At 54.2% G+C, this 27629-nt stretch overlaps 1 protein-coding gene across 1 annotated transcript in view; it reads right to left on the reverse strand.

Moving 5' to 3' along the window:
* The window catches only part of NPHP4 (nephrocystin 4), a 105713-nt gene that overhangs the window by 49922 nt on the left and 28162 nt on the right, over positions 1-27629 (reverse strand). The window contains exons 10-14 of the mRNA XM_044237000.1: positions 24286-24422; positions 21578-21759; positions 20778-20904; positions 6757-6939; positions 595-733 (exon numbers count right to left, since the gene is read on the reverse strand). Coding sequence (XP_044092935.1) covers positions 595-733; positions 6757-6939; positions 20778-20904; positions 21578-21759; positions 24286-24422 — 768 coding nt within the window. The remainder of the gene's footprint in view (positions 1-594; positions 734-6756; positions 6940-20777; positions 20905-21577; positions 21760-24285; positions 24423-27629) is intronic.

Genomic DNA, 27629 nt, shown 5'->3' on the forward strand with positions numbered 1-27629 from the left:
TCCGGGGCGGGGGGGAGCACCTTAAAACAACAAAGGTTCGGCACATTAATGGCCCCACACACACACAGCAGGCAGCCATGGATCTCAGCCACGCTCTGACTCCTGGGCCCGTGTCTGCAGGACCCCAGGCCACGCGCCCCACTGGGTGTCACCTGCAGAGCCTTCCACAGGCCTCTGGTCAAGAGCTGCAAGAATCAGATGACAGGGGCGCCTGGGTGGCTCGGTGGGTTAAGCCGCTGCCTTCGGCTCAGGTCATGATCTCAGGGTCCTGGGATTGAGTCCTGCATCGGGCTTTCTGCTCAGCAGGGAGCCTGCTTCCCTCTCTCTCTGCCTGCCTCTCCATCTACTTGTGGTTTCTCTCTGTCAAATAAATAAATAAAATCTTAAAAAAAAAAAAAAAGAATCAGATGACAATGTGCTGTCACCATCCAACTCCACACCTCCTTATTAAGCAGAAGTTCAACCATGGGACCCAAATTAAAGCAAATCTGTGTGATTATCAGATAAATGTTATTGTACTGGACTTTGTACTTCTCGGGAACAGATGGAAGTCATGCTGTGTGCACAAAAAGTCAGTCCTCTGCAAACACTTACTTGTGGGGGATGTGGGTGGTCTCCTGGAGGGCTGCCGCTCTGCCTCGGAGCCGTGCACGAGGCCCGTGGTGGTGTCCAGGTGTTCCTCGGGGCTCAGCGAGTACTGGAACTGGACAGTCCCTGACTCCACCTGCTTCACCTACGGTAGACACAGTGAGAGGGATGGCAGCCTCCCCCCTTATCAGTGCTCCCAAGTTACACCCAGAAGTGGGTCCCCTGGCCCAAAGTCGACGTAAACCCAGGGACAGCTGAAGCCCCGTGTTCTTAGATTATGACCAAGTCACTTCCTGAGCAGTCAGCCGTGGCATTAACACCCCAGAAGACCACGTTAGCACGGAAGGCTTTTACACAAGCAGAAATCACATTCTCTAGTTCTGCACGTGTTTTTAAACAAAGCTATAAAAAACTGACCTTTAAATGTGGGCGTAGCACTCTGTCTAACACACGTAGCCACAACCACGGTCAGGGCGCAGAGCAGCGCGTCACCCCAGCCCTGCCCCGTGCTGCTCCGGCCTGGCCCCGCCGTCACGGGCTCATCTCCATCACAGCAGCCTGGTCTGTCCAGGACGTCAGAGGCGCGGAACCACGAAACAGATCACTTTTGAGCCTGGCCTCCTGCACTTCACACGGTGCCGACGGGACTCATCCAAGCAGTGGGACGTTATCTGTCATCGGTCCCTTTTCCTGCCGACGCGCATGCTTGATTCATGCCTTCGCCCACGCAAGCACCTTCGGGCCCTTTTCAGCGTGACGGTTACAAACCCTGGGGTACATGATTCCGGGGGAACCAAAGTCTTCATGTCTCTAAGACCAGGACTGCTGGGTACTGGCGCGCATCGGGTTCATTCTACAGGCTGCCGTGGTTTACTTCTAGACTCTCCGCTCTGCTCCCCTGACCCTTGTGCCAAGCCCTCACCAACAGCTCTTCACAGGGGGCTGCGGAAGCTTTACTCTAAGGGTCAGACTGCGGGGCACGATTCCTCCTGCTTCACTGCCCGGACCCTTCTGATTCCTGTGCTTTCTGTATAGATTTTAGGATCAGTCTGTCTACATCCAGACCAAAAAAAAAAAAAAAAAAAGTCCTGCTGGGATTTCGATTAAAATTATATTATCTGTAGATGAATTGGGGGAGAATTTATATCTTTATCACGTTGGATCTTCTCATCCACGAAGATGTTGCGTCTCTCCATTTACGATCTCACCCAAGACAAGAGGAAGCACAAGAACAGTGGCGTGCGGCCACAGGAACGGGCTACAGTTCCCAGCAGGCAGATCCCGGGAACATCGTGTGATTAGATTTCTCTCTTCGGGGGAAGAGCTTTATAAGTAATACTGTTTGGATTTTTTTTTTTAATTTTGCTGGTCAACTTTTCATTGCTAGTATACAGAAATGAATGATTTTTCTATCTTGATCTCCTGTTGTCTCCCGCAACCTCAGTGAAGTCACTAATTCACTCTAGCAGGTTTTTCTGTAGATCCCTTGGGATTTTCCACACAGACAATCATGCTATCGGCAAACAAGTACAGCTCTATTTCTCCCTTTCCAATCTGTGTGTCTTTCGTTTCTGTCTTCCTGCCTTATGCCCTGGCTAGGACTTCGGGTGCGATGCTGAATGAGATTCTGAATGCTGAGCGGATGCCCCTCTCTTGTCCCTGACCTTAAAGGGATGACACCCCACCTCTCACTGCCCAGTCGGGTGCTCACTGACAGGTTTGTGTGGATGTCCCCCGGCAGAAGGAAGGGCTTCTCTACTACTCCTAGTTTGCTCACAGCTTTCATCAAAAATCAAAGTCGAATTTTTTCAAATGCCTTGTGTGTTAATTGTTAAGATTATACAGTTTACCTTCTTTAGGCTATTACTATGGTGAATGATATTTATTCATTTTTAAAACAAAACCAGCCCTGCATTTCTGGGACAAACCTCCACCTGGTCATGGCGTTGTCTTCTTTCCATAGGCTGGATTCGATCTGCGAGGGTTTTGCTGATGATTCTCCATCTGTGTCCCTGAGGGGCACGTGTCAATGGCGTCCATACGCTGTCTCTGGTCCTGTCATCAAAGCAACGCGGTAGCACAGCCCCGTTACGTGAGTCGGGAATTGCTGGCAACCTTCTATTTCCTGGGAGAGTCTGTATAAAACTCCTCCTTTCTCTTCAAGTCGCTCAGTAGAATTTACAGTGACTAGGCCTGGATATCGCTTTCTCAAAAGTGTTTTAACCACAGATTCCGCTTCTGTAATAGTCCAAGGACTACTCAGGTTGTCTACTTCATCTCGGGTGAGTGCTGATAATTTCTGGCTTAAGACAAAACGATCCACTTCATCGAAATCGCCAAATGAGCAGGCCCAGAGTTGCTCACCGTGCTCCCCTGCGGTCCCTTGACACCTGTGGGGCCAGCAGAGATGGTCCTGCTTCTACTCCTAACACCAGCAATTTGGGTCCTTGTTGTAGCTCTTGCTGGACATTTATCAGTTTTATTGATCCTTTCAAAGAATCAGCTTTTGGCTTCATTGATTTTTCTCTATTTTTGTTCTCTGTGGTCTCTATACTATCTGTTTTCGAGTTCATTTGTTTCCGCTTTTCATCCTTATTCCCAACTTTCTTCCACTGGCTTTCGGGTCATTTTGTTGTTCTTTCTCTTGCTCCTGCTGGTGGAAGAGAAGATCACTGAATGGAGGGCATTCTTCTGTTCTAATACAAACACTTAATGCTATCAATTTCCCTGGAAGCACATGACAGCTGCATTCTCCACCTTTTAATGTATTTTCCTTTTCGTTCAGTCCAAACCTCCTCCATCTCTTCCTGAGGCTTCCTCTTTGAGTTAGGGATTATTTAGAAATGTATCCTTTGCTTTCCAAGTGCCTGTACTTTTTACTCTTATCTTTGTTATTGACTTCTGGTTTAATTCTATTGTGAACTCGGAACATACCCTGCATAATACAATTCCTTAGAAATTATGAAAGTTTTATGGCCCAGGATGTGGTCTGCCTGTGTGTTCCCTGTGCGCTGGCCAAGAACGTGTGCTCTGCTGCCGTCAGGCGTGGGCTCTACAGACGTCATGTCCGTCCACACAGTTCACGACGTCGTCTGGTTCTTCCGTGTCCTCGGGGATTCTCTCCGTGTTCCCTGGTTTGCTCAGAGGGCACCGGAGTCTCCAACCATGACCAGGAACTTGTCTGTTTGCCCTTTCACTTCTACGACTCATTTCTGCTTTATGTATTTTGAAGTTCTGTGTTAGATGCACACACATTTAGGACTGCCATTCTTCTTGGTGAATTGCCTCTTTTATCATCTGTAATATCCTTAATTCCTAGAAATTTCCTTTGCTCCAAAGTCCACTCTGTCTGGTGTGGATACAACCACTCCTGTTTTCTTTTGATTAGCGTTTACATGGAATGTTTTGGTGTCTGTTGAGGGTCTTTTCTCTGAAAGCTGAGATTTTCCTGGTTCTTTGCATGTCAATTAAACTTAGATTTCTTCACAGATATTGTGAATATTATGTCAAGAGACTCTGAGTCTCATTTAGAGCCTGTGGAGTACGTTGATATTTTCGTGTCATCAGGAATCAGCCCAGCGGGTCCAGGCCACAGTTTCCAACCGGTTTTCTACAGGTTGTCAAACCCACGCAGTGCTATCCAGATCCCTCCTGCATGTGATCCACCCTGGGCAACTCTGGGCCGGGGCTGGCGGTCTATCCACAGTCCGTTCTCAGGGTCTCCGGTATCGCGCTTCAGGGTCAGACTCAGACACGTGCAGCCGGGGGGTGAACCCAGCATTTCTTACACAGCAGCATGGGGTTGCTTCCCAAGCCCCTCCCTCTCCATGGCCTCCCCAGACCTGTCCAGTTCCCTGGGGCTTTACAGTCCTCTAGCCAGACCCCACGGCGCTGCACACTTCTGGCAACAGTCCCTGAATCCAAGGCTGCGCAGTGGAACAGAGTGGTTTCTTTAAAGGGCGCGGGAGCGTATCAGAGAGCTGAAGTTCTCACCTATCATTATTGGAAGTCAACACATAATGTCTAAAATTGAGAAACTAAGAAACAGCAGTAGAAGCATAATGTCTGGAAACAAAGAAACACCGTCAATCACAGCCGAGAGTGGAAAGTGGCTGACTCTGGAGATATAAATGTTTTTCAAAAGACAATTACTTGGTCAAAGGAAAAACACAAGAGTTGTTTAAGAAAGAAAACACAACATACTACACTCCTTACCTACACAGGAAATAGCATCAAAATAATCATAACACCAGCCCCCACATCCACTTAGCCAAAACTTATGGGATATCTCGAATATTTGTATTTCCCTCTGATCATCAGTATCTACCACTTCCCCTCAAGGGTAAGTTCACAGGATCGGGGCTAGTGTTCCTGGGTAGACAGAGGAGCTCGGTAAATGTTCACTGAAAGGATGAGTGAGACAGAATGAGCCGGTGAGAGAGGCCGGCCCTGCTGGAGGACACAAACGCAGGAAGAAGCAGAGGAGGAGCGGAATTATACTTGTGACCAGGTTTGTTCATTATTTTAGTTAGTGGTAGATGTTTAACCTAGTGGTCTCAGCCAGGGGCAATTCCGCCCTCGGGAGACGTTTGGCGATGTCTGCCGACAGCTCAGGGTGTCACAGGTGCGCACCAGCTACGGACCTCTAGCTGGGGATGAGTGTCCCCCGGTGCGCGGGGCAATCCCCACGGCAAAGAATTACGGCCCGGACTGTGAGCAACACTGAGGTTGAGAATTCGAAATGATATCCCTTGTTAAAAACGGCAGTATTTGGTACATTTCTGTCCTCGAGATAGTCAAGCTCTCCACATCCTCCAATACGGTTTACGCACTCAGAAAGTGAAGGGAACGTCGTGGCATGCCAAGGCTAAAATTAAATAAAATAAATATTTATTTAAACACATACATATGTACATACCAAGACGGGGAGAGAGAGGCTTCAGGACTCTAATGGCGGTTTTATTTAAGGGCTCGGACTCGTCCGTGGGGGAACGCAGCAAACGGGTCCCACAACGAGACACCCCCATAAGGAGAAAAGCTGCACAATCAGCCGTTCCTCGTCCAGGTCCCCAGAGCACTGCCCACATCATAAACAGCAACACCAAAAATAACGTTTGTCGTTAGAGTCAGCACACGGACGACTCACTGAGGGCCAGGGACGGTCCCTGCACCTAAGAAAAATGAGACTCGCCGCACTGCTGAGACAGGCCGGGCAGTTCAGGAGCGTGGGCAGGTCCAAGCACTCCCGTGCCACACAGGGCAGCACCGGGTGACATGGTGTGACACAGGGTGACACTGGGAAACACGGGACGACACAGGGTGACACTGCATCAGGATGGGCTTCCGTCACCAGCAGCGCTTTCCCACAACACCTGCAGCTCCCTGGGTTCCTGCTACGCATCCTGCAAGGCTGTCAGCGGGCAGGGAGGCCGAGGGAGGAGACCCCTCGCACACCCTGGCCCCGCCCCCTTTACCTGTCTTCTCCGCCAGGGTTCAGAGAGAACTTTATTCCAAACACGGATTTTCAGCTGTGGCTTGCCCTCCGTGCAAAGCTGGAAGGCGCTAGGGGCCAGCAGGCACGAGAAACCAGTCATGGAGACGAGCCCAGCTGGACGCCCAGTGCCCGGCACCAACCACAGCCTCCGCCTCCCACAAGGCCCAGCCCCCACGTGTACACGCACAGCACAGAAGCGCACCCTGTTTGCACAGTGCGTACAAATGAAAGTCACAGGCTCTCGGGCCATCTTGCAAGACTGATGTGTGAACGGGGATGTCCTAAGCCCCAAAATAAAACCCGCCTTGGTTCACTGGTGACCGGGACTCAGCAATTACGCTCGTCCCTTAAGGGCACATCCATGACATGAAAAAATTCTGCTCATGGGGTGCCTGGGTGGCTCAGCAGGTTAAGCATCTGCCTTCGGCTCAGGTCATGTCTCAGGGTCCTGGGATTGAACCCCACATCGGGCTCTCTGCTCAGCAGGGAACCTGCTTCCTCCTCTCCCTCTGCCTGCCGCTCTGCCTACTTGTGTTATCTCTCTATCAAATAAAAAAATAAAAAGAAAGAAAGAAAAATCTGCTCATGACATAACCTCTGGTTTTGAAAACGTATGAACTTGCCAGAAGCTCAGGGGCAAAGTCTCACACTTACAGAGCATCTGAACCACTTACCTCTTCAGAGCTCCTGCTGGCCGGGGGCACTTTATAGACCAGACGGTGCGAAGGGTTGGGCCGGATCCCACCCTGCAGAGGTAAGGTCACCTTCCCGGAGCCGGCTTCCAGCACGGGGTTCCAAACAGCCCAGCGAATCGTGTGCATACACGCCACGCCGGACAGGGAGGGGACGGAGGCCGCCTACAAGGGAAAAGGTGTCGGTGCCTGACTTACACCAGACCCACCTTGCAGATGTCAGGAGGGAGCAGTGCAGCCAGGCAGGGTCACGCAGAAGGAACCAGGGCAGGAGGGCACGCCACAGAAGCTCGGAGGGCACGGGAGCAGCTGCCCACCTTGAGACCCCCCACCCCCCAAGCTCTCCTCTAGGGATCTCCCTAGAGCAGCGGCCTCTCTTCTCAAGACGACACCGCCCTGCTGACCCTGCCTGTTCCCCTGGGGCTCTCGGTGTGGCTCTGTGAGCACGCTGCCCCTCGCCCGCACCTGCTCGGCTCACCGCTACGAGGAAAACACTGGGAATGACACCTGGTGTTAGTGGCGACGCAGGTGCCCGCGGACATTCCGTCTGCGATCATTCCCGCGTGTTTTCTCCAGCCCCGCTTCTGCTCATAACGAACGGTACGTTTCACGTATGTGACTGTGTGTGCCTGGGAAACCGGCCAGGCCCGATTTTCTGTGCCTTCCTTCCTCCGCCTTCTCTTTTACTGGGCAAGTGAAGCCCATGAAGGCACCAAGGAAAAGCCGGGATTGAGGACAGGCCATTTTCTCAAACGCGGCTTCGGGCTTGACTCAGCGTGTTCTAATGGCACCACCTTCATGCGTCCACTCCAAATTAAAAATAAAGCCACACTCCAGGCCTGGAACGCCTGCTCAGCTGGGCAGTGAGACTCGCGGCAGGAACGGGCGCCGTCAGACACCCCAGCTCTGGCCGAGCCCCCAACAGGCGGGGGCCCCAGGCTCCGCAGGAGGCAGCTCCTCAGGGCTCCGGGAAGGCCCGCTCTGGGCTGGAGGCCACGGGACACTCGGCAAGCGGGACGGACGGGGAGCCCAGGAAGGCACTGTCCAGCCCCAGGGCACAGGCCCCAACCAGAGTCACACTGAAACTGTCCAGCCCCAGGGCAGGAGCACCCCTGCCTCTGCCCGCTGCCTGGTGCTGGTGGACACCAGGAGGACAAAAACCTGAAGGCGGTAGGCAGTCCCTGGAGCACAGGCACAGCGCTCCTAATGTCTCCTCATGGGCAGCAGCGAGCGGTCTGCTCCCCTCCGCAATGGGGACAGCAAAGGAATGGGGTGACCCCGTGTGGTCTCGACCACCAGCCTCATCTGCTGAGCCAGGCAGCCCTCCCCATTTGGGCCATGGGCAAGGGGAGCCTACAAGGAGGGGCGTTCGCTCCTGGAAGGAAGGGAAGCCTGCATCGTCCCCGAGGAGAGGAAAGCGGAGGGGGGCCCGCAGGGGCCTGCCGAGGGGGCCATGTTGGAAGCCACAGGAGATCGCCAGGCTCTGGCAGAGGAGATGGGGCTCCCAAGAGACCCCGCCTGCTTGTCACAGCCAGGACATGACGGCACTCAGGTCCGCATGACATCGTCACACACGCACACGGAAGGACTCTGGCTGGAGCCCCACGCACACGGCTCCACAGTCAGCTGGGCCCACCGTAGCCTAGGGGATGTGTGCACAGCACCCAGCACGGAAAAGGAAGCACACTCGTCTCACCCCGGTCAGGCTGTCCAGAATGTTCCTCTGCCCAACAGTCCCCGTCCTACCACATCCTCAGTCATACGGGGTAAGAGTCCAGAGTCAGCGTCTGGCCCTGAATCAATGTCTCTTCCTGAGGCCCCATCATAAGTGGACCAACCTCACCTCTGTGGGGCCTGTTCTGAGCCCAACTTCCGATCACGAGCTAGGCTACCGCCCCTCTGCCCCGGCCACCCGCCAGCTCACTGAGAACATCCTGGAGGCACGAAGAACTGGCAAAGGGAGACGCCTACGCGCGTGACCCTGCGCAGCACGTCCGAAACGCATCAGGTGTGCAGACAGCCCTGCCGCCCCCCCCCACTAGCTGACGGCGGTGACATCAAGCGGTCAGAGGACAACCCGGGGACTCTAAGTCCATTGCTCTTCAAAAACAACATCCTGGGGGCACCGGGCGGCTCCGGCTGCGAAACACCTGCAGCTCTCGTGCTCGTTCTCTCAAATAAATAAATTTTTTTAAAAAAATCACTATAATTGTATTAGCGAAACTGGCCACTAAAAAACACTCTGCAAATTCCAACATCGCTAGACGACTTTTGTACACAGCCATCTCCTTAGAAGACCCAGGCTAGGGGTGACTGGGTGGCTCAGTGGGTTAAAGCCTCTGCCTTCGGCTCGGGTCATGATCCCAGGGTCCCGGGACTGAGCCCGCATCAGGCTCTCTGCTTGGTGGGGAGCTGCTTCCCCAACCCCACCTGCCTCTCTGCCTACCTGTGATCTCTGTCAAATAAATAAATAAAATATTTTTTTTAAAAAGACCCAGGTTATTACGGGATCAAAAGTAAAATATGCGTCCAAGTTGTCATGCTGTTTGTGGCAGTCCTTCTAGTTTAATCTTTCAAAGTAGGTGATTCTGATACATAGTCTTCCAATTTCACAGTTCCTTTGGTTTCCTAGTTCTCAATTGCTAACAGCCCTCCCCATGCGGAGTACCTGTGGGTTACACACATATCCGCCTCCCCTTCATCTCTAACAGCTCCAACAAGAGGAGACGGTGCGTGAGTCACTGATAATTCCTTTGCAAAGATTTCGGCAACAGTTAGGGCTCGTGGGCAATGCAGGTGCCATATCTTAGCCTGTGCTCTCTTCCACCAGGCCGGGCTGACACTTGCAGGTGAGAACCTGCCCAGCCCTGCGCCTCGGATCCCCCCAGCCTGGTGCCCAGCTCTGAGGAGGTCAGGTGCATCCAAGCACGTATTTGACTGGTCAGCGTGACAAGGCTCCTCCTGCCGGTGAAGTCTAGTGGTTGAGATAAAGTCAGTTACTTCATAACATCTTCTCCCGTCCAGCTGGGTTTGCATTCACGAAAAAAAAAAGGTGGGAGGAGAGAAAACCATTGAATTGTTCCCCGTTTAGACTTTTAATGATAACAGCAAACAAGAGGCTGAAGGAGCACACTGGAGCGTAAGCTGGGTTTGGGGAACAGAAGGGCCACACCACATGCCCCGAGCAGAGCCCAACAGACAGCCCTGATGGGAACGCTGTAACCCGGCTCCCCGTGGGGGCTCCACGCAGCGTCAGAAAGGCAGGTCTCCAGCCTAAGCCCTGGACGCGGCAGCTGTGACGTGATTTGGAAAAAGGGTCCATACCGATGTAACTAAGTCTTATGAGATTAGGAGATCTAGATTATCCAGGTGAGCCCCAAATCCAATGACCAGTGTCCTGACAAAGCAGGACAGACAGAGAGTGGAGACTGAGAGGCAGAGGAGACCACGCGCAGGCAGAAGCTGCAGCGACACGGCTGTGAGCCCAGGGGAGACCGCAGCTGCCAAAACCTGCGAGAGGCAGCAGGGATCCTCCCCTGAAGCCTCCGGACGGAAGCCAGCCCCGGGCTGGGTGCAGGCACATCCAAGAACGCCCACCACCAGGGCGAGCAGCGGGGACCGAGGCCCGTCCTGCAGAGGGGCAGGCATCTGCCCACACGACTGACGGGCACGTGAGAGCAGCCAGAGCGCAACGGCCAGCAAGGAACAAGGCCAGCTCCAGGTTACTCGGGTCCCAGCGGTCTCCGTAAAGAATACTGGGTCCCTGGCCACTGTGGCGCACTGCACAAGGCCCGAGAGCCTGCCAGGTGAAGGGTCAGGAGAGAGACAGGCACCCAGGGCCCGGGTGATGCCACCGCACAAAGCAAAGACTCACGGGACGGGCATCAGAGCCCGAAGTCGTCCTTCCAGACAGCGGTGAGTTAGACGCCGGAGCCGCTTGTAAAGCAGACGGACAGGGAACGTGGCGGCGGCTGCAGGCTGATTTCCTTCCTACACACTCGCGGTGCAAAAGGAAACCCAGCGACACATAATTACTCACTTAACCTGCCCGTGTATGACAGTACGTGCCATCTAAAGGCACAGCAATCATTTGACAGAAGGTAGAGTCGTTTCATTCTACTGAGCGGAGCACGTGCAAACATACGCACAAGCGGTGACGAACGGGAGTGTGGTCTGAAGAAAGCAACATAACGTGGGACAGTGCTTCATCCTGGCTAAAAAGGTCATAGCACTTTGGTCCTCAGCAGTAAAGGTGATCACTTGACAGTGAGTTAGAGAAGCAAGGATAAAACGGCCCTGAGCTTGGAGCTGTGCCTGGAGAGGGGGGACAGGCGTGTGGCCTCCGGGCCTCCAGAGATGGACTGCAGAGCCCAGTGGCCTTTGCACGTGCACCTGCTTCCTCAGGAAAACCTGCCCCTTGCCTTGTTCTGCTTCTCCCCTTCTCTGCCTGGGTCCGACAGTGTCCTTGATGACAGGGCTCAGGCGTGGTGGCCTGATGTCCTTCCTGCGGGCACGGCCCTCCAGTCCTCAGGGCTGGTCCCCCACAGGTCAACACACATACACACACGCATACACACATGCAATGCACACACACGTGCACACACACACCAGGGCAACGGCTGTAAGGTCTGGCCTCACCAGGAACGAAACCTGCAGCCCCGTGACCTTGGACTTCAGGCCCAGAGCCGGGAGGGCTACGCATCTGAGCTCACAGGCATTTCATCACAGCCGCCAGAGCAGAGGAGGTGTGGCCAGAAACAGGCGTGTGGGTGAAAAGGCGGACGGCCAAGTGGGAGGGAGAAGGCCTCCGCACACACGCCGAGAGCACAGCACGTGAGGAGGACCTGCGAGCGCACGCCAGGAAGGCGGGTGAAGGCGGGGACCAGACGACCCACAAACCGCCACACGGTCACTCACCGCAATGCCGCTTCGCCCCCGCCCCGAGCAGCAGACCCCAGAGCCCGAAACACCATCGGCCGGCAAGGGCCACCCCGGCCCTCGGTCCAGCAAGCCCTCCTGGGTGCGTGGCACGAGGCCGGCAAGTACACAGCGGCAGCCCCTGCACCGCGTCCAGCGGCGAGGCCCCACCAACGGCCGAGCTCTGCAAACGCGGGGAAACCATGAACCGCGCGGCATGAGGGAGTGAAGGCAGCTGGAGGAGGGCGAAGCGATCTGTGGCCAGCCTGGTGTGACAGCAGGGACACACGCGGAGTCAGCCCCCCGCACGCTGAACGGGAGCCAAGAACACACACGCATATCCCCTTGCGCCCACCCACGCACAGCAGCCCGGGAGCGACGGCCCTGGTCCCCACCTGGGGCTGGGGCAGCGGAAGCGACCGGGACACAGAGGGAGCAATGGTCTTCCGAAACCACCTCTTGGAAGAACTTTTACTTTTAGAAGCATATAAGTGTGCTACACATTCACAAATGAAAACTAAATCACTAAGGACAGGAGGGGAAATAACCACACAGCTGAAGTGTGGCCAGAGTGAGCAGCACGGCCACCCTGCCGGGGCAAGGCCGACGGGCTCCGAGACTCTTCCAGAGTCCTGAACTCGGGCTGGGAGACCCGCCTCTCTCGGCAGTGTTGGTGGAGTGAGCCTGCACAGGGGCTGACGTGCGGGGAAGGAGGGAGGGCCACATGCCGAAGGAGGCTGGAGAGCCCTGCCAGATGGCCGGCGATCGGCAAGAACTCCAGGCCTAAGCCAGGTCTGTGCACACGGAGTGTGTACACGTGTGTGCTCACATGTGCACATATGTGTGCCTGTGTGTCTCCACAGGTGAGTTTCCCAGCTCTGTCCACCGAAACCAGAGCTGGGGGACGAAGACACACCTAGCACCCAGATCCGGACATGGACACATCCCCTTTAAAGGAACCAGGGCTGGACCGCCCAGGTGACTCAGGCAGTTAAGAAACCTGCTCTTGGGGGCGCCTGGGTGGCTCAGTGGGTTAAAGCCTCTGTCTTCGGCTCGGGTCATGATCTCAGGGTCCTGGGATCGAGCTCCGCATCGGGCTCTCTCCTCGGCGAGGAGCCTGCTTCCTCCTCTCTCTCTGCCTGCCTCTCTGCCTGCCTGTGATCTCTCTCTGTCAAATAAATAAATAAAATCTTTAAAAAAAAAAAAAAAAGAAACCTGCTCTTGATTGTGACTCAGGGCACGATCTCAGGATCCCGGGACCTGGCCCACATCAGGCTCCGTGCTCAGAGGGGAGTCTGCCGGAGACTCTTTCCCTCTGCCCCTCCTCCCACCTCTCTCTCTCAAATACATACAGACATCTTTTTTGTAAATTAAGAAATCAAAATAAATGAAAAAAAAGAACCAGGGCTCATCAAAAACAAGGAAAATCTGAGAAACTGTCACAGTCCAGAGGCGCATAAGACCCGATGACTACCTGACGTGTGGCATCCCAGGTCGGCTCCTGGAACAGAGAAGGACTTTAGGGAAGGAAATTCAACTAAACCACGGACTTAAGTTGGTAACCATTTATTAATACTGCTTCATCAGTTGTGACAGATGTGCCGCAGTAATGGGGCTAACAGCAACGGAACTGGGGACCGGTGCGTGGGATCTCATATCATCTACACAGTTTTTCCATAAATCTGAAACTTTTCTCAAAGAAAAAGTTTATTGAGTACAAGGCAGAGGTGGGAAACCACAGCTCCTCCCAGGACGACTGATGTCGGGGCTGGAGCGGGGAGGATGTCAGCTGAGCCCGGGGCATCTCGCTCCGCCAGAATGTAAGAAACCAACATGACAGAGGACGTCACAAGGACACAGCCTGGAAGGACTGTGGACAGCTCTGGGGCAATCTGAGCACTAAAATAATCAGGGAGAGCAGTTTATTTTTCTTTTTTGGTTGTTTTTTTTTTTTTTAAGATTTTATTTATTTATTTGACAGAGCGAGATCACAAGCAGGCAGAGAGGCAGGCAGAGAGAGAGGAGGAAGCAGCTCCCTGCTGAGCAGAGAGCCCGATGCGGGGCTCCATCCCAGGACCCTGAGACCATGACCTGAGCCGAAGGCAGAGGCTTAACCCACTGAGCCACCCAGGCGCCCTCTTTTTTGGTTGTTTTTATAAAGATGTCCTTGAGTCTATCCCAACGTGGAGCTGGAATCCTCACTCTGAGAGAGGCGGCAATGGAGGCCAACCAGGGACGGTTAGGGGAGGGCCTTCCAGGGTCTCCCCACAGACTGCCTACTAGCCGCAAGGGCAAAACCAGTAACCGTCCAGGGGCGACATCACACAACACCTGACCAAACTAAGCAGGCCCACTGGACCGGAGGGACAGCACACCCCTCTGACGGGGGACCCTGAGGGACACACCCGCCCCACTGCTGTGTCCCAGCTGGGACGCAGACGCCGACTCCATCAGGAGGAACCTTCACCAAATCCAACAGGAGGAACACACGCTTTCAAATGTTTCTACCAAAATCTATACAGAACTTACCAAAAACCAAAAAAACAGTCCAGTCAAGAAATGGGCAGAGGACATGAGCAGACATTTCTGCAAAGAAGACATCCAGATGGCCAACAGACACATGAAAAAGTGCTCACATCACTTGGCATCAGGGAAATACAAATCAAAAACACAGTGAGATCCCACCTCACACCAGTCAGAATGGCTAAAATTAACACGTCAGGAAACAACAGATGTTGGTGAGGATGTGGAGAAAGGGGAACCCTTCCACACTGTTGCTGGGAATGCAAGCTGGTGCAGCCTCTCCAGAAAACAGCATGGAGGTTCCTCAGAAAGTTGAAAATAGAGCTACCCTACGACCCAGCAACTGCACTACTGGGTATTTACCCTAAAGATACAAATGTCGTTATCCCAAGGGGCACGTGTACCCGAATGTTTATAGCAGTGAAGTCCACAACAGCCAAATCCGAAAAAGATCTAGGTGTCCATCAACAGATGAATGGATGAAGAAGACGCGGTCCATACATACACAGAGGGGAAAGTCAGCCGTCAGAAAGGATGGATACCCACCATTTGCATTGACAAGGATGTGCTGAGTGAAATAAGTCAGTCAGAAAAAGACAATTATCGTATGATCTCACTCATATGTGGAATTTAAGAAACAAGACAGAGTTTCACAGGGGAAGGGAGGGAAAAATAAAATAAGACAAAATCAGAGACGGAGACAAACCCTAAGAGACTCTTAGCCATAGGAAACAAACTGCGGGCTGCTGGAGGGGAGGGGCAAGGGGAGGGGTAACTGGGTGATGGGCAAAGAGGAAGCACGTGCTGTGATGGGCACTGGGTGTTATAGGCAACCGATGAATCACTGACTACCTCTGAAACTTTAAAAAAAAAAAATTAATTTCTAAAAGGAAGGAAACTATTCCTATAAAAAAAAAAAATCAGGAAAGCCAAAGAAAGGCTATGGAGCTGCTCCAGACCAGAGGCGGCCCCAGAGGCAGGAACTCTACCACCTCGTGCCCTGCCCTGGAAAGCAAGGCCATCAGGGACACGCAGGGTCACCAGCAGGCCCGGACTACAGTGGAGATTACGGCCCCACTCGCTGCTGAGCCCGGCAGGCTGCGGTCTGCACCCAACGGAAGGGCACCCCGCCTTCGGAAATGCACGTGGAAGCATCTGGGGTCAGGGGCCACAATGTCTGCAATCGCTCCGAGAGTTCACAAAAAATACACACGTGGACCTGCGCGTGCATACGTAGGACACAGAAAAGCAGACACGAACCAGCAAGTCGAGACAAATCGATGTGGCGGGTATGAACCCGTGCATCTGGCGAGGCGTAGACCAGTAGTCCCGCTATTTCTGTAACTTGTCTGTAAGTCTGAAATCGTGCCCAAACAAAGTGTTTTTAAAGAAATTATGCAAAGTCCTACTATGCCTTTTCTTTTCTTCAAGAATAACATTAAGAATATGGAAAGGCAAGTGAGAGGTTGCGGAAAAATATTCGCAAACTATGCATTTGGTGCAAGATTTATGGCAAAAATATATGAAAGGAACTCCCATCTACCCAATAATAAAAAGACACACAAACCAAAACAATGGCCTGGACACATCATGAAGGACGAGTAGGGAAGGCCGACAAGCACGGAACACATACTCATGCCTGGTCATCAGGGAAAGGCAAATTAAAACCATGTTCACACCAGGAGAAAGGCTGAAGCTAAACAGACAGACAAAACCAGAAGCTGGTGAGGCGTGGAGCAGCCGTCCTTCACAGACAGCCGCCGCGCAAACACTTAGGAGAAAAAGGCTGTGCTTGGAAAGGCAGCGTGGATCTACCGAGGACCCGGAACATGGTCCCACGGCCCTCGGCAACAAGAAGTGAAAACGTGTGTCCACAAAGCCTTGCCCCAGAGCGTGTAGAGCGCTTTATTAATTAGCTGGAGAAGCCCATCCACAGTGACATGAAAAAAGAAATTTGCAAACCACATTACCTGATAAAAGAGTAACACCCAGAACACGGAGAGCAGTCCTGAACCCTGCAACAAACAACAAACCACCCGGCCCAAAACCAGGCAAAGGACTCGGGCAGACACTCCCCCAACGAAGATACAGGCCAGCAAGCTGGCGACAAGGTGCGCGGCAGCACTGACCGCCACGGAGACAAATCCAAACCACAGCGCGACACCATCTCACCCCATTCACACATCGTTTTCAACAAAGCCAAACGGCGAGGGCTGGCGAGGCTGCACAGGAAGCAGAACCCTCGCGCAGTCGGTGGGAACGTGAACGGACGTGGCCGCTGTGTAAACCAGCGTGGGGCTCCTCAAACCACGGAAAATACAATGACCACACGAGCCAACAATTCTGCTTCCGCTGCCCAGGAGGGCCGAGTGGAGGGTCTCGAAGGGATACGTGTGTGCACGTGTCCGTGTTAGTGTTATCCACAGCGTCCGGGATGGGGAAGCCGCTCTGGCCCAGCCACCGACGGCCAGACGCGCAGAACTGTGACGCGCGGGACAGCCGTCTGCAGCCTTGAGAAGGAGGGTAGTTCTCCAACACGGCACACGGTGGAAGGGCCCTGAGCACGTAAGTCCGAGTGAAAGAAACCAGCCACGAAAGGACAAATACTGTACGATTTCACAGGACGTGCCTTCTGGGGATGGACGAGGTGACGGCCCCACAACACATGAGAACACGCTCGATGCCACAGAACTGTGTGCTCGAGAAGAGTTAAGATGGAAAAGTTTGTGATACGTGCGTTGTTTCCACGAGAAAGAAAAGACATCAGGGGGAAAAAAGTGAGAAAGCCGCTGCACTATACCCTGTAAAACTGTTTTAGGCTGTGTGAATTTCTTAGTAAAATAAAATATTTTTGAAAAAGCAAACCAAAAAAACAATTTTCAAAAAGTAAGTTGATATCTTTCCTAAAGCCGTAAGGGGAGCCCAACATTCAGGACAAAGCAGAAGACTCGGCCGCAGACCCCCTCTCCGTCAGCGTCCACCCACATGTGCGGGGGCACGCAGCCCCGCTGGCTCCAGGAGATGAGGCCAGAGCCTGGGCTGAGCAGGTGGAAAGGTGGCCACGCGGTCTGGAGGCTGCCATGCTCCAGGGGACCAGCCAGGTTAGCCTCAAAAAACTCCAGAAAACCCTCAAGACTTTTATATTTCCAAGTTCTAAATGTTGAAATGTACATCATTTTCAGAATAAATCAGGCATAATATTCATGTGCCAAATAAAGAACATCAAAATACTCAGCTCTGAGGACCAGGCACCTGGCAAACACTCTGATCTTTGTTATATGGGCTTGTTTTGTCAGAGAACATTAGAACATACATAAATAATAGATTAGCTAACATTTACCTTCTAGAGATCTGGAAGTTATTTTGCTATGTGACTCCACAAAAAGGACTGTGTTATCCCCTGGCAGGCCCCTGGGGATCTGCACTTATTTCTCATCTAAAAATGCACCGAAGACTCTGGGTCTGGTTGTTTTCACAGCTGCCTTCATTCTGTCATTCTCTCACGATCGAGGGCGTCTGCTTTGTCAACGTTACCATCAGCCAGCACTAAGGGAGCCCACACCTCTCTGCAAACAGGCCGCCCGATATGGGCACACTGCCCCCACACGCGGGCACACTGCCCCCACGCACCCCACCTCCCAGAGGGGAGAAGTGCTTCCTTTGGCTCTTGGCAGCGAAGCCAGAGACAAACTACAAAGGGCTTTAGCTGTTCTAAAAGGTGTGCAGACTTCACAACAGATTACCAACAAGGAGCATGTCTTCTCAGTCTTTCTAGTCTGTTTTGCATGACTACCAAAATACTCAGGACCCAGAAACTGCTCTCGGACTCAGGTGACTGGAAACTCGGAAACTGGAAACCCTCTCAGCCCGACGGTTTCTCCCCATCTGCCACTTGCAGGGACGAGCCTCACAAGGGGCCTCCGGAGACAGAAGCCTCCGGCTCCTGGTCTGACACGCCGGTGCCACAGGCCCGTTCTGTTACTTCACGCACCAGCCATAGGACACGAGACCTAAGGAACACATCTTGAGAACAGGTCTCGGCAACAGAGGCGGCGTCCGTGAGGGAGAACGCAACGGCTCCCCTTGTGCGGAAGACCTGGCCCAGAAATCATTTCGCAAAGAAAAACACATTTCTGTTTTGGGCTCTTCTACTTCTGATTCTGTCGAGTACTTGAGAAATGGGTGCGCAGGCCTACTGGACACTGGGCGGCAGCGGACAATCTGCCTCGGTCTTCTGGTGCGACCAGGGCACTGCGGCAGCAGCCCCATCGTCCGGGGACACGTGTGGACCGCTCACAGAGGCAGCGACGGGCTGTCAAGGACCGAGTGACAGGGGCCAAGGGACAGGGGCGGAGGAGCGGAGGCAGGTACCCCACCAGGTCCAGGCTTCTCTCTCCCTTCATATTTGAAATTTTCCATAATAAAAAAGTTAAAAGAAGAAAAGATCATACGTGCCACAACGTCCACAGCCATCACAGCAGACAACGACTGGAATTTGCCTCAAAATAAATCAGAACGGGTTGTAGGAGATGGTGTGGACCAAACAGGCCTGTGCACGCGGCTGGCTGAGCTAGCTGGTTCATTTTCCTATGCAGTCGGCCTCAGTTTACCTGTGAAGTGCCCACCGGGGGAAGCTCTCTCACAGGGACAGGAAGGGAGATGGAGGCGCGGAGGCAGGAGGCCAGTGAAGCACGTGCTCCGTGACCGCCCGCAGAGGAACCCGGGCCGTGCTGGCTGCGGCTGTCCCCCGCACCCCAGGCCACACCCCCGACTCACGGATACTCCTGGGGAAGGACAAGGGCCAGGAGCGCCCCTGCGCCCTCCCCTCCAACGTGGACACCCGTCCGACTCAGGCCTAACCCCGGGGTGCGCGGCCCCCTGCTGCTCCACGCACACAGCAGGCGTCTGTGCGGACCACCCCCTCGCGGCTGCACTGAAGAAAGCACAACCGATGGCCACACCACGGCATCCAGCATCCTGTGTCAGGAGAGACCTCCACGCCACGGAGAACCGATGAGCCATTACACGCCGCCTGCCAAAAGCTCCATGAAGCGGCAACACGTGGCAAAGCCACCTGCACTGGGTAAGCGTTTCCAGGAAGGGCTAACAAATAACAGAGCGTCACGTGACACATCAGTTTCCATGTACAGACCCCGTAACTGTGGGCAAACTGTAACCTAGCGTTCGGGGGGAACGAACTCTACACGTACGCGAGACCCAGGGGCGCCAGGCCCACAGGCAGCTGGGCCAACTCCTCCCTGTCTCCTTCCCCGGGCAGCCCTGGGTGCCGGCCCCGGAGTCCCTCCCTCCTGATACTGTCCCCCTCAAGCCCGGGGCGCCCACCCTATGCCGCCACACGCGCTCACACAGCGGCATCGGCTGCTTGTCGGCAGTAAATAAAGACGCGCGGAGCTGCAAACGACAGCTTGACAGCAACGATGGCGGCCGCCTGTTCGGGCACAGTCAGGACGGCTGCCCCTGGATCTGCTCACCTGCCCGGGACTCCGGATTGTGCCGCCCTGAGCTGTGCACGGCAGAGGGCAGATGAGAACACAAACCAGCACCTCCGCTTGGCACCGCCTTCCCCCTCCTAAGGCTGCCCCAAGACCGTCCTCAGCCCTGGCCCTCCAGCAGCGGCGCCACGACGCTGGCCAACCGGTCCTCGGGGCAGGCGCCTTGTCATCCTTTTATTTCAAATCGACATGTTAAATTGACATCTGCTTTTGCAAACAGAAGACCAAATCTTAAGTACAGCCTGATTTGAAGTTTCCAAAGCAGCCCCATCAGTGATGTGAACGTTGCCTCTGTGCTACATGCTGAGTCCCAAGTAACATGGGGCGGAGGGACTCCAACCCCCCCGCGCCATCCAAAGCCTGCAGTAACTTTCGACTCCTCCAAAAACGTAACTCGTAACAGCTACAGTCTGGCCAGGAGACTGGCCAGTAGCAGGAACAGTCGACGAACACGTTTCGTAAGTAGTAAGTGTTATATGCTGTGTTCTTATAATAAAACCAACTGGAAGAAAGAAAATGCCATTAAGGAAAATATAAGAAAAAAACACACTTACATACTATATTTACCAAAAAAATCTTTTTTGGTTGTAATGGCCCTGCACAGTTCAAACCTGTGTCACTCAAGGGTCTTCTGTCTTCTTCCAAGTGAACCGTACAGACTCTCACTTGGTTATGATACAGACACACCAAGGTCACAGTAAGAAAACATGGATCACTTGTGCAGATTCAAGTTTTACTAAGGATCATATGAAAACTACATTAAAGTAGACTCATTCTTTAAACACTTATCGATGCAATATTTGTGAATCAAGGCTATCATGCGTGCCTACGGAGCTACTGATTACCGTCAGTCAGCAGAACAGGCTGTGACCAGAAAGACAGGAAATGACTGTGACAAAGCTCTACGACGAGGAAGAAGCCGTTTCCGTGAGCCCGTGCCGCACGTGCTGTCCACACAGCTGATGGTAATTGCACTAAGTTATTTAACAGAAACGACGTTAGCGGCGACTTTGTTTCTCCTCAGGGCACAGAGCCCAGAGCCCTACTCACCTTGCCATCCACTCCGGAAGGGCTGTTGAACACGTACTCCAGCTGAAAGACGATGGCAAACGCAGGGTCACGGACCATCTCAGGGAGTCGGAGGCGGCTTCTCAAAACCAGAGCCTGGTTTCCAGAGCTGTGTCAAGAACAAGGACAGGGGCAGGTCAGGCAGGGCTCCCACTGCCCTCTACCCGCCGCGGGATGCTGTCCGTGCCCACAACGATGCCGCTGAGCTCTGCTGTGTGTCCAGCCCCCAAGGTAGCTTCCAAACCAGAGCCTTTCTAGATGCCTTAATCACTCGCTCCAAATCGCCAGAGCTTATGTCAGGAGGACGGCCAATATGGCCAGGTCTCCAGGGAGGCTCGTCCCCCAGGGCCAGTCTCTGCCGGCTTCACACGGGGCACCCCTCGGAGCGCTCTCTGACTCTGACTTGGGAACACAGGACTGAACAGAACGACAGAATTTCCTGCCTGCTGGTTCCCCACCATCTGTGACCCTGCTCGCAGGCCCGGTGAGAAAGCATGCCGGGGTCTCCTCAGACCTCAAGCAGCCACAGCGGGAGGCACCTGTCACGCTAACTCCAAACTGTCACAGCACACACCAGGACTTTTCCAATGGGACATCACTGAGGTCTGCTCCTAAGGCGCAGAAGTCAGCAAGAGGAAACAGAGGCACCAGGGCAGAAGCCCCGGCGGACGAGTGCACGCTTCCCATGCAAAAACAGCTCCACCACACTTCAAACCCCAGCTACATGCACCCTCGTACCTCCCTGATCCACGGGGCTACACCTCACACCCTGGCGAGCATACCTGGCCTTGGAGGAGGAGCCGACTTTCCTGCTGAAACTGGCAGAGCGCGTCAAGGCCACGTCCAGCTCGGGCACCAGCACCACCACCTGCGGCCTCTGCACGAAGCCCAGACCGTTGTGCACGCCCACGCACAGGCGGCGCTCCAAGATCTCCAGCGTGCTGCCGTCCAGCGGAACGCCCCCCTAGGAAAGCATAGGGCACGCAGGGTCAGCCCCTGGGCCGAAGGGCAGAGGCTCCCAGGGAAGAGGCAAGCAGAGAGAAGAAACTGTAACGGCCGCCCCAGGCATTTCCGGATCAGAGGGCGCCCAGAGAAATGCGTCCCGGCAAGTGACAGGCAACTCCAAGAACCGCTGGCCTCTGGGCATTTTCTAGGCTGCTGTGGGTTTCCTCACAAGGCACGGCCTTCTCTGGGCTATCCACCCCAACATGCCCTCCCCCCGGGTGTGGGGAGTCCTCAAACGCGTGCTCAGGTTGCCACGGCTGAGCACAATTCCCAAGAAGCAGCAAACGTGAGCCACCAGTGCAGGAGCCCACAGCCCGAGGCGCCTCTGCCCGCCCCCAGACTCAGACTCCGGAGGAAGCTCAGGGCCGAAGGGGCAGCAGGAAGAGGGAGCGTATGGACGCAGTAAGTCATAAACCAATAAACACAGAATCTGCCCCAAAGTGATCACTGGATATTAAAGTGTTTCATCTTAAGAAAAAAATGTACAGGCACTTTAACAAATGAGCAAGGACAGTCCTCCAGGCGACTACTGCATATTAAATTATGTGATCGTGGCAAAACGATGCCTGAATCTTCAAGTTTTCTTCACTGCTCCTTAATCACGCTGAACAGACCAAATGCCTGTTCGTCTCGGGATAACGAAAATGAAGTGACAGAGCAGGCGGGTCGCTGCTGGCTGGATGGGAACTCAATACAAAGTAGTAAAGACACACAGTAAAGCGACTTTTATGGGAAAACGTAAAATTCAACAACGCTAACCATAAACCACCTCCTCCCTCACTCAGTCTGCACCCAGCAGGAAGGGCAGGGCGGGGGCCACAGCGGGACAGCACTCCGCCAGCCCCTGCTCTGTACTGTTTCGCACGAGCCCTCGTACGGCTACCTGGGCAGGAATGCGCAGAGAGCAAAACCAGCCCGTCTCATCGAGGAGTGCACGTGTGCATGTGTGTGCCTATGAGCGTACTGCACGCGTGTGTGTGTGCATGTGTGCACCTATGAGTGTGCGTGCATGTGTGCGCGTGCATACCTGTGAGCATGTGTGTGTGTGCGTGCATGTGTGCGCGTGCGTACCTGTGAGCATGTGTGTGTGCATGCACATGTGTGCACGTGTACCTATGAGTGTGCGTGCACGTGTGCGCGTGCGTACCTGTGAGCATGCGTGTGTGTGCGTGCATGTGTGCGCGTGCGTACCTGTGAGCACGCGTGTGTGCGTGCATGTGTGCGCGTGCGTACCTGTGAGCATGCGTGTGTGTGCGTGCGTAGCATGCGTGTGTGTGTGCGTACCTGTGAGCATGCGTGCGTGTGCGTGCATGTGTGCGCGTGCGTACCTGTGAGCATGCGTGTGTGTGCGTGCATGTGTGCGCGTGCGTACCTGTGAGCATGCGTGTGTGTGCGTAGCATGCGTGTGTGTGCGTGCATGTGTGCGCGTGCGTACCTGTGAGCATGCGTGTGTGTGCGTGCATGTGTGCGCGTGCGTACCTGTGAGCATGCGTGTGTGTGCGTGCATGTGTGTCCATGTGTACCTATGAGCGTGCGGCCACATGGCGGGTGCGTGCATGTGTGCATGTGTACCTATGAGCGTGCGTGCACGTGTGTCACTAAGACCCTGCTCACCTCACACACTGCTAGGACGGGCTCCTGCTGACACAGCCGCTCACTGTCCCCACCAAGAAGCGCAAAAGACCTGCGATGGGCCGACGCTGGTGCACTTCATTCGGGTGCAGCGGTGAACCCAGCCATGACCCTGTGCTGCCGGTACAGATACTCCACAGACAGACGGATGACAGAGCAACGACCAGGTAAGGAAAGCAGGTGCTCTCGGGGACAGCCAAGCACCGGAGAAAGGAAGCAGGGGAACACCTGGACAGAGCCTGCTGGAGAAAGGGGCTGTGGCCTTAGCCACACACTCAGGTGGCCTGTCAGGGCGGTCAGGTTTGCACCAACACCTGAAGCCTGAGGGGAGCCACTCAAGGGTCTGGACACAGAACACACAGGAAAGCGAGCTACCAGTCCCAAGGCCAAGTGGGGACAAGCTGTGGCCCGTGACTGCCAAGAGTTTATGGCAATGTGTCACGTAGGCAGGCAGAACTGGACCCTGAGACGGGGACCCCTGCCACGGAAAGCGGGTCTGCTAGGATAAAATGACTAAGCCCTCTAGTCCTGTCCTTGGGGTCAGCCAAATATCTTGCTAATGCTTTTTGTAAATGAAGATTATTTTACTGGTTTCCTTATGCTCATTTGGTGATTTAATATACTTTTAAGTGAAGGCTGCTTTACTATATAATGAAACTAATGTTAGGGTCTCAGGATAACAGCACCTTCATCCCACCAAGGCTAATACAACAGGCTAGGTGTCCCTCACGAGCCACCGAAGGCGGGAGCACACAGGAGCCCAGCCTGGTGGCATCTAAGGCTGGCAGCTTCCCCACCTCTGGCCCCCCTGCATCTCCACAGCTCAGGGAAGCTCCACCATGTGAAACAGTACCTCCCGGAAGTAATCACTGATGAGGAGTTCCAGAAGCTCTTCCTCAAACTTCTCCAAGGAAGGGTACAGCGTGAAGAATAAATCGTCCAAGTACCACGTGACGGACTTCTGAAGGCGAGGCTTTCGGAGGGCATCCCCTGAAACAACGATGGGGCTCATGGAGCGTGTCTGTGGAGACAGGACCACCAGAAGCATCCAGGGGCTCTCACCCACCGAGGCCCAGGCAGAGAACAGACCACAGGCACAGCACTCAGACCGAACACTGAATCAGAACCCACCTCTGTTCACATCGAGACGCCAAGCGGATTAAACAAGCCCAGATTTCATTTACAGCCCGATTCCCTCCCCCACCCTCCTCCAGGAACACATTTTATAATTCAGCAATCCAAAGAACACAGATTAGAGAATGCAGGGTAACATCTGTTCCTATCAGCTCGGTTTCCCTTAACCACTGCCTTCCTCTCTAGCAAGAACAGAGCCAACGATGACATTTCTTATTTTTGTACATTTACCTTGAACCATTTGGAAACATGCAGCAATACTCATGAGCGCATTAAGCCAACAAGCAAAAACACCGTCTGGGCTGACACCACAAGAGAAGAGTCCCCGTCCGGGGTGGGGAGGGGATGCAGCCCTGACTGGGAGCTCCGTGAGGACAGAAGGGGACGGTGGCTCCCAGCACACGGCTCGGTGCCCAGCCCAGAGCAGGCGCACCAACACTCCGCAGTGAGGGGCGTGGTCAGGTCTGCACTGAGCTCCCCCCTGCTGGCTCAGGCGCCACGGCAGGATAAAGGCCAAGCTGACCGCCCCCCCACGAGCACGCAACCCGGGCTCTGCCCTCCTGTGCCCGTCACTGCTCTGCTGCCCTCTGTCTCTTCCCAAGCTTTACCCATAAGAAGGAAGGTGCAAAGTCTTGGATTTTAAGAGCAGATTCCAAAGTCAGAGAAAGGAAACAACTGTCCTGAGACTCTGCGCAGAGCGAACAACGATGAGAGCCCTTGGCCGTCCTGCCGGCGGTAAACCTGTAGCCGAGGCGATCCCGGCTTTGCCTCCGCAGGCACCAAGACCTGTAAAACTATCCACTGCCGCCTTCTGCCCCACTAATTCCACTTTCTGAACCTGTTCAGCAAAATTAATCAAATGCAGAGGCAAAGCACTGCATGCAAGAACACCCACTAAATGTTATTTATAACAGAAAAAAAGTAAGAAACAACCAAATGCTCACCAGTAGGGAAATGCTGAGCCAATGACTGTGCCTCCATATAAAATGAGAAGGAGGGCGCCTGGGTGGCTCAGTGGGTTAAGCCGCTGCCTTCGGCTCAGGTCATGATCTCAGGGTCCTGGGATCGAGTCCCGCATCGAGCTCTCTGCTCAGCAGGGAGCCTGCTTCCTCCTCTCTCTGCCTGCCTCTCTGCCTACTTGTGATCTCTCTCTGTCAAATAAATAAATAAAATCTTAAAAAAAAAAAAAAAAGATTTAAAAATGAGAAGGAAACTCACATTGTCGAAGATTATTTATCAACTGAAAAACAATCACACTACTGTAGGTGAAAACAATACACCTAACACCATCATGAGATCCCCTAATGCCAGTTATACCTGAGAACCTACGCATTTACAGGTGCGCATGGACACGTACGGGAAGTAATCACAGATGACTTAATTTCCTTCTTTATGGCTTCCCACACCTTCCCCATCACAAACAGACACTGGATTCTGCGTAGTTCAGAAATACGCACGTGCTTCCTTCCTAAATTTAAAAAGTGTTTAAGCAGCTCCGCCGAGAGTCAGAGCCTGCCGGCACACAGGGCAGGCACAGTTACTCACCACGGCTGAAAGGTAAAAACCACCCAAACGTCCATCAGGAGATGAACGGAGGAGAACAAATGTGGTCGATCCACACACACGATGTCAGCCTTCTAAAGGATGGCACTTCGGACACTTGGATGGGCCTTGAGGACATGAGACAGTCACATAAAGGGCAAATGCTGGACGATTCTGCTCACAGGAAGCACTTAAAGTAGTAAAATCAGAGACAGAGAGTGGACGGGCGGGCACCAGGGGTTGGGCGCAGGACGGGCGGCAAGTTTCCCAGGCGCTTTGCAAGACGAGAGGTTCTGGCGGTGGACAGTGGTGGCGGCTGTACAGCCCCGGGAATGCCCTTCGTGCCCCCCAGGGGTGCAGTGTAAAAGGTCTACGTAACCACAATTGCTCGTTAAAGAGCAAGAACAATGAAGTCCAACCTTGCAGGAAGTGGTCCATCAAGTGTCTGAGGCCCGGCCTGAATTAAGACCTTCATCGGAGGAGGAGGACAGAAGAGGCAAGAGGGAGGAGCTAAGGCAGCGCGCGTCCCCCGCCGGGCGCATCCCCTGCACCAGGGCTCCGAGGAGCCACAGGCCGCAGCAGCAGGACCACCTGCCCCGTACCAGGTCCCCCACCGTCGGGCCCAGGGGCCACACAGCTCATGGGGCTTCAGCAAGGACAAGATAGGGTGACCAGAGCCCTCAGGGCAAAGGGAAGGAAGGAGCGGGGACTGTCTCCAAACCAGGGTCCGTCTGCAGGAAGAGGACAGGCCGGCAGACACGAGCGCCTGCTGGGGAGGGCCGAGTCCACCTTCCCCGGCAGGCGGAGGGAACCGCGTGTCCTGAAACAAGGGAGGACAGCACAGCAGTCACATGCACTCTGCGGCCAGGGCCCGGGGGTCAATCCCAGTTTCTAAACCTCAGCGTCCTCAGCTGTAGAGGCCAGGACGGGGCTACACAGACAGAGCTAACAGCATCCACGCGTGCTCCCTACAGCAGCCGGGAACACGTCATGGCTCCCACGGAAAGGCACACACAGACACACGCATCTCACCAGACATCCTAAATCTCAACACAGCACATCCCTATACATTCTATCCTCCTAATTTCACAAAAGAGAACCGGGGCTTGGACGTGCAAAGTGATGGGCCCGAAGCCACCTCACCCACAGAAACGAGCGTGAGGAAGACTCAGATTTTTAAGCCACTAAGCACATGTCCACGAATGAGCAGGAAAGCATGGTGAGGACTTCAGGGAGTGAGCAGATTTGCAGATTCAGAACCCACGAGTAGCGAGGACGGGCCACGCTGGGAGCCGTGGACTCAGGCAGGACCCGGGGGGCTGGCCAGTGGCAGCCCTTACACAGACAGGGCGGCAGCAGAGACAGACATGCTTGCACGTGTGCTGGGACCACAGCCCATCCCACAGGGAACCCACCCATGTACAAAAACTAAAATATTGGTGGGCAAAGGCCACTTCCCAGACTGATTTCCCTTGGGGAGGAATCCTCCTGGCTTCACAGCTCAAGGGGACGGTGCAGGGG

The sequence above is a fragment of the Neovison vison genome, chromosome 2, assembly GCF_020171115.1.
Source record: "Neovison vison isolate M4711 chromosome 2, ASM_NN_V1, whole genome shotgun sequence".
NCBI classification, from domain to species: Eukaryota; Metazoa; Chordata; class Mammalia; order Carnivora; family Mustelidae; genus Neogale; species Neogale vison.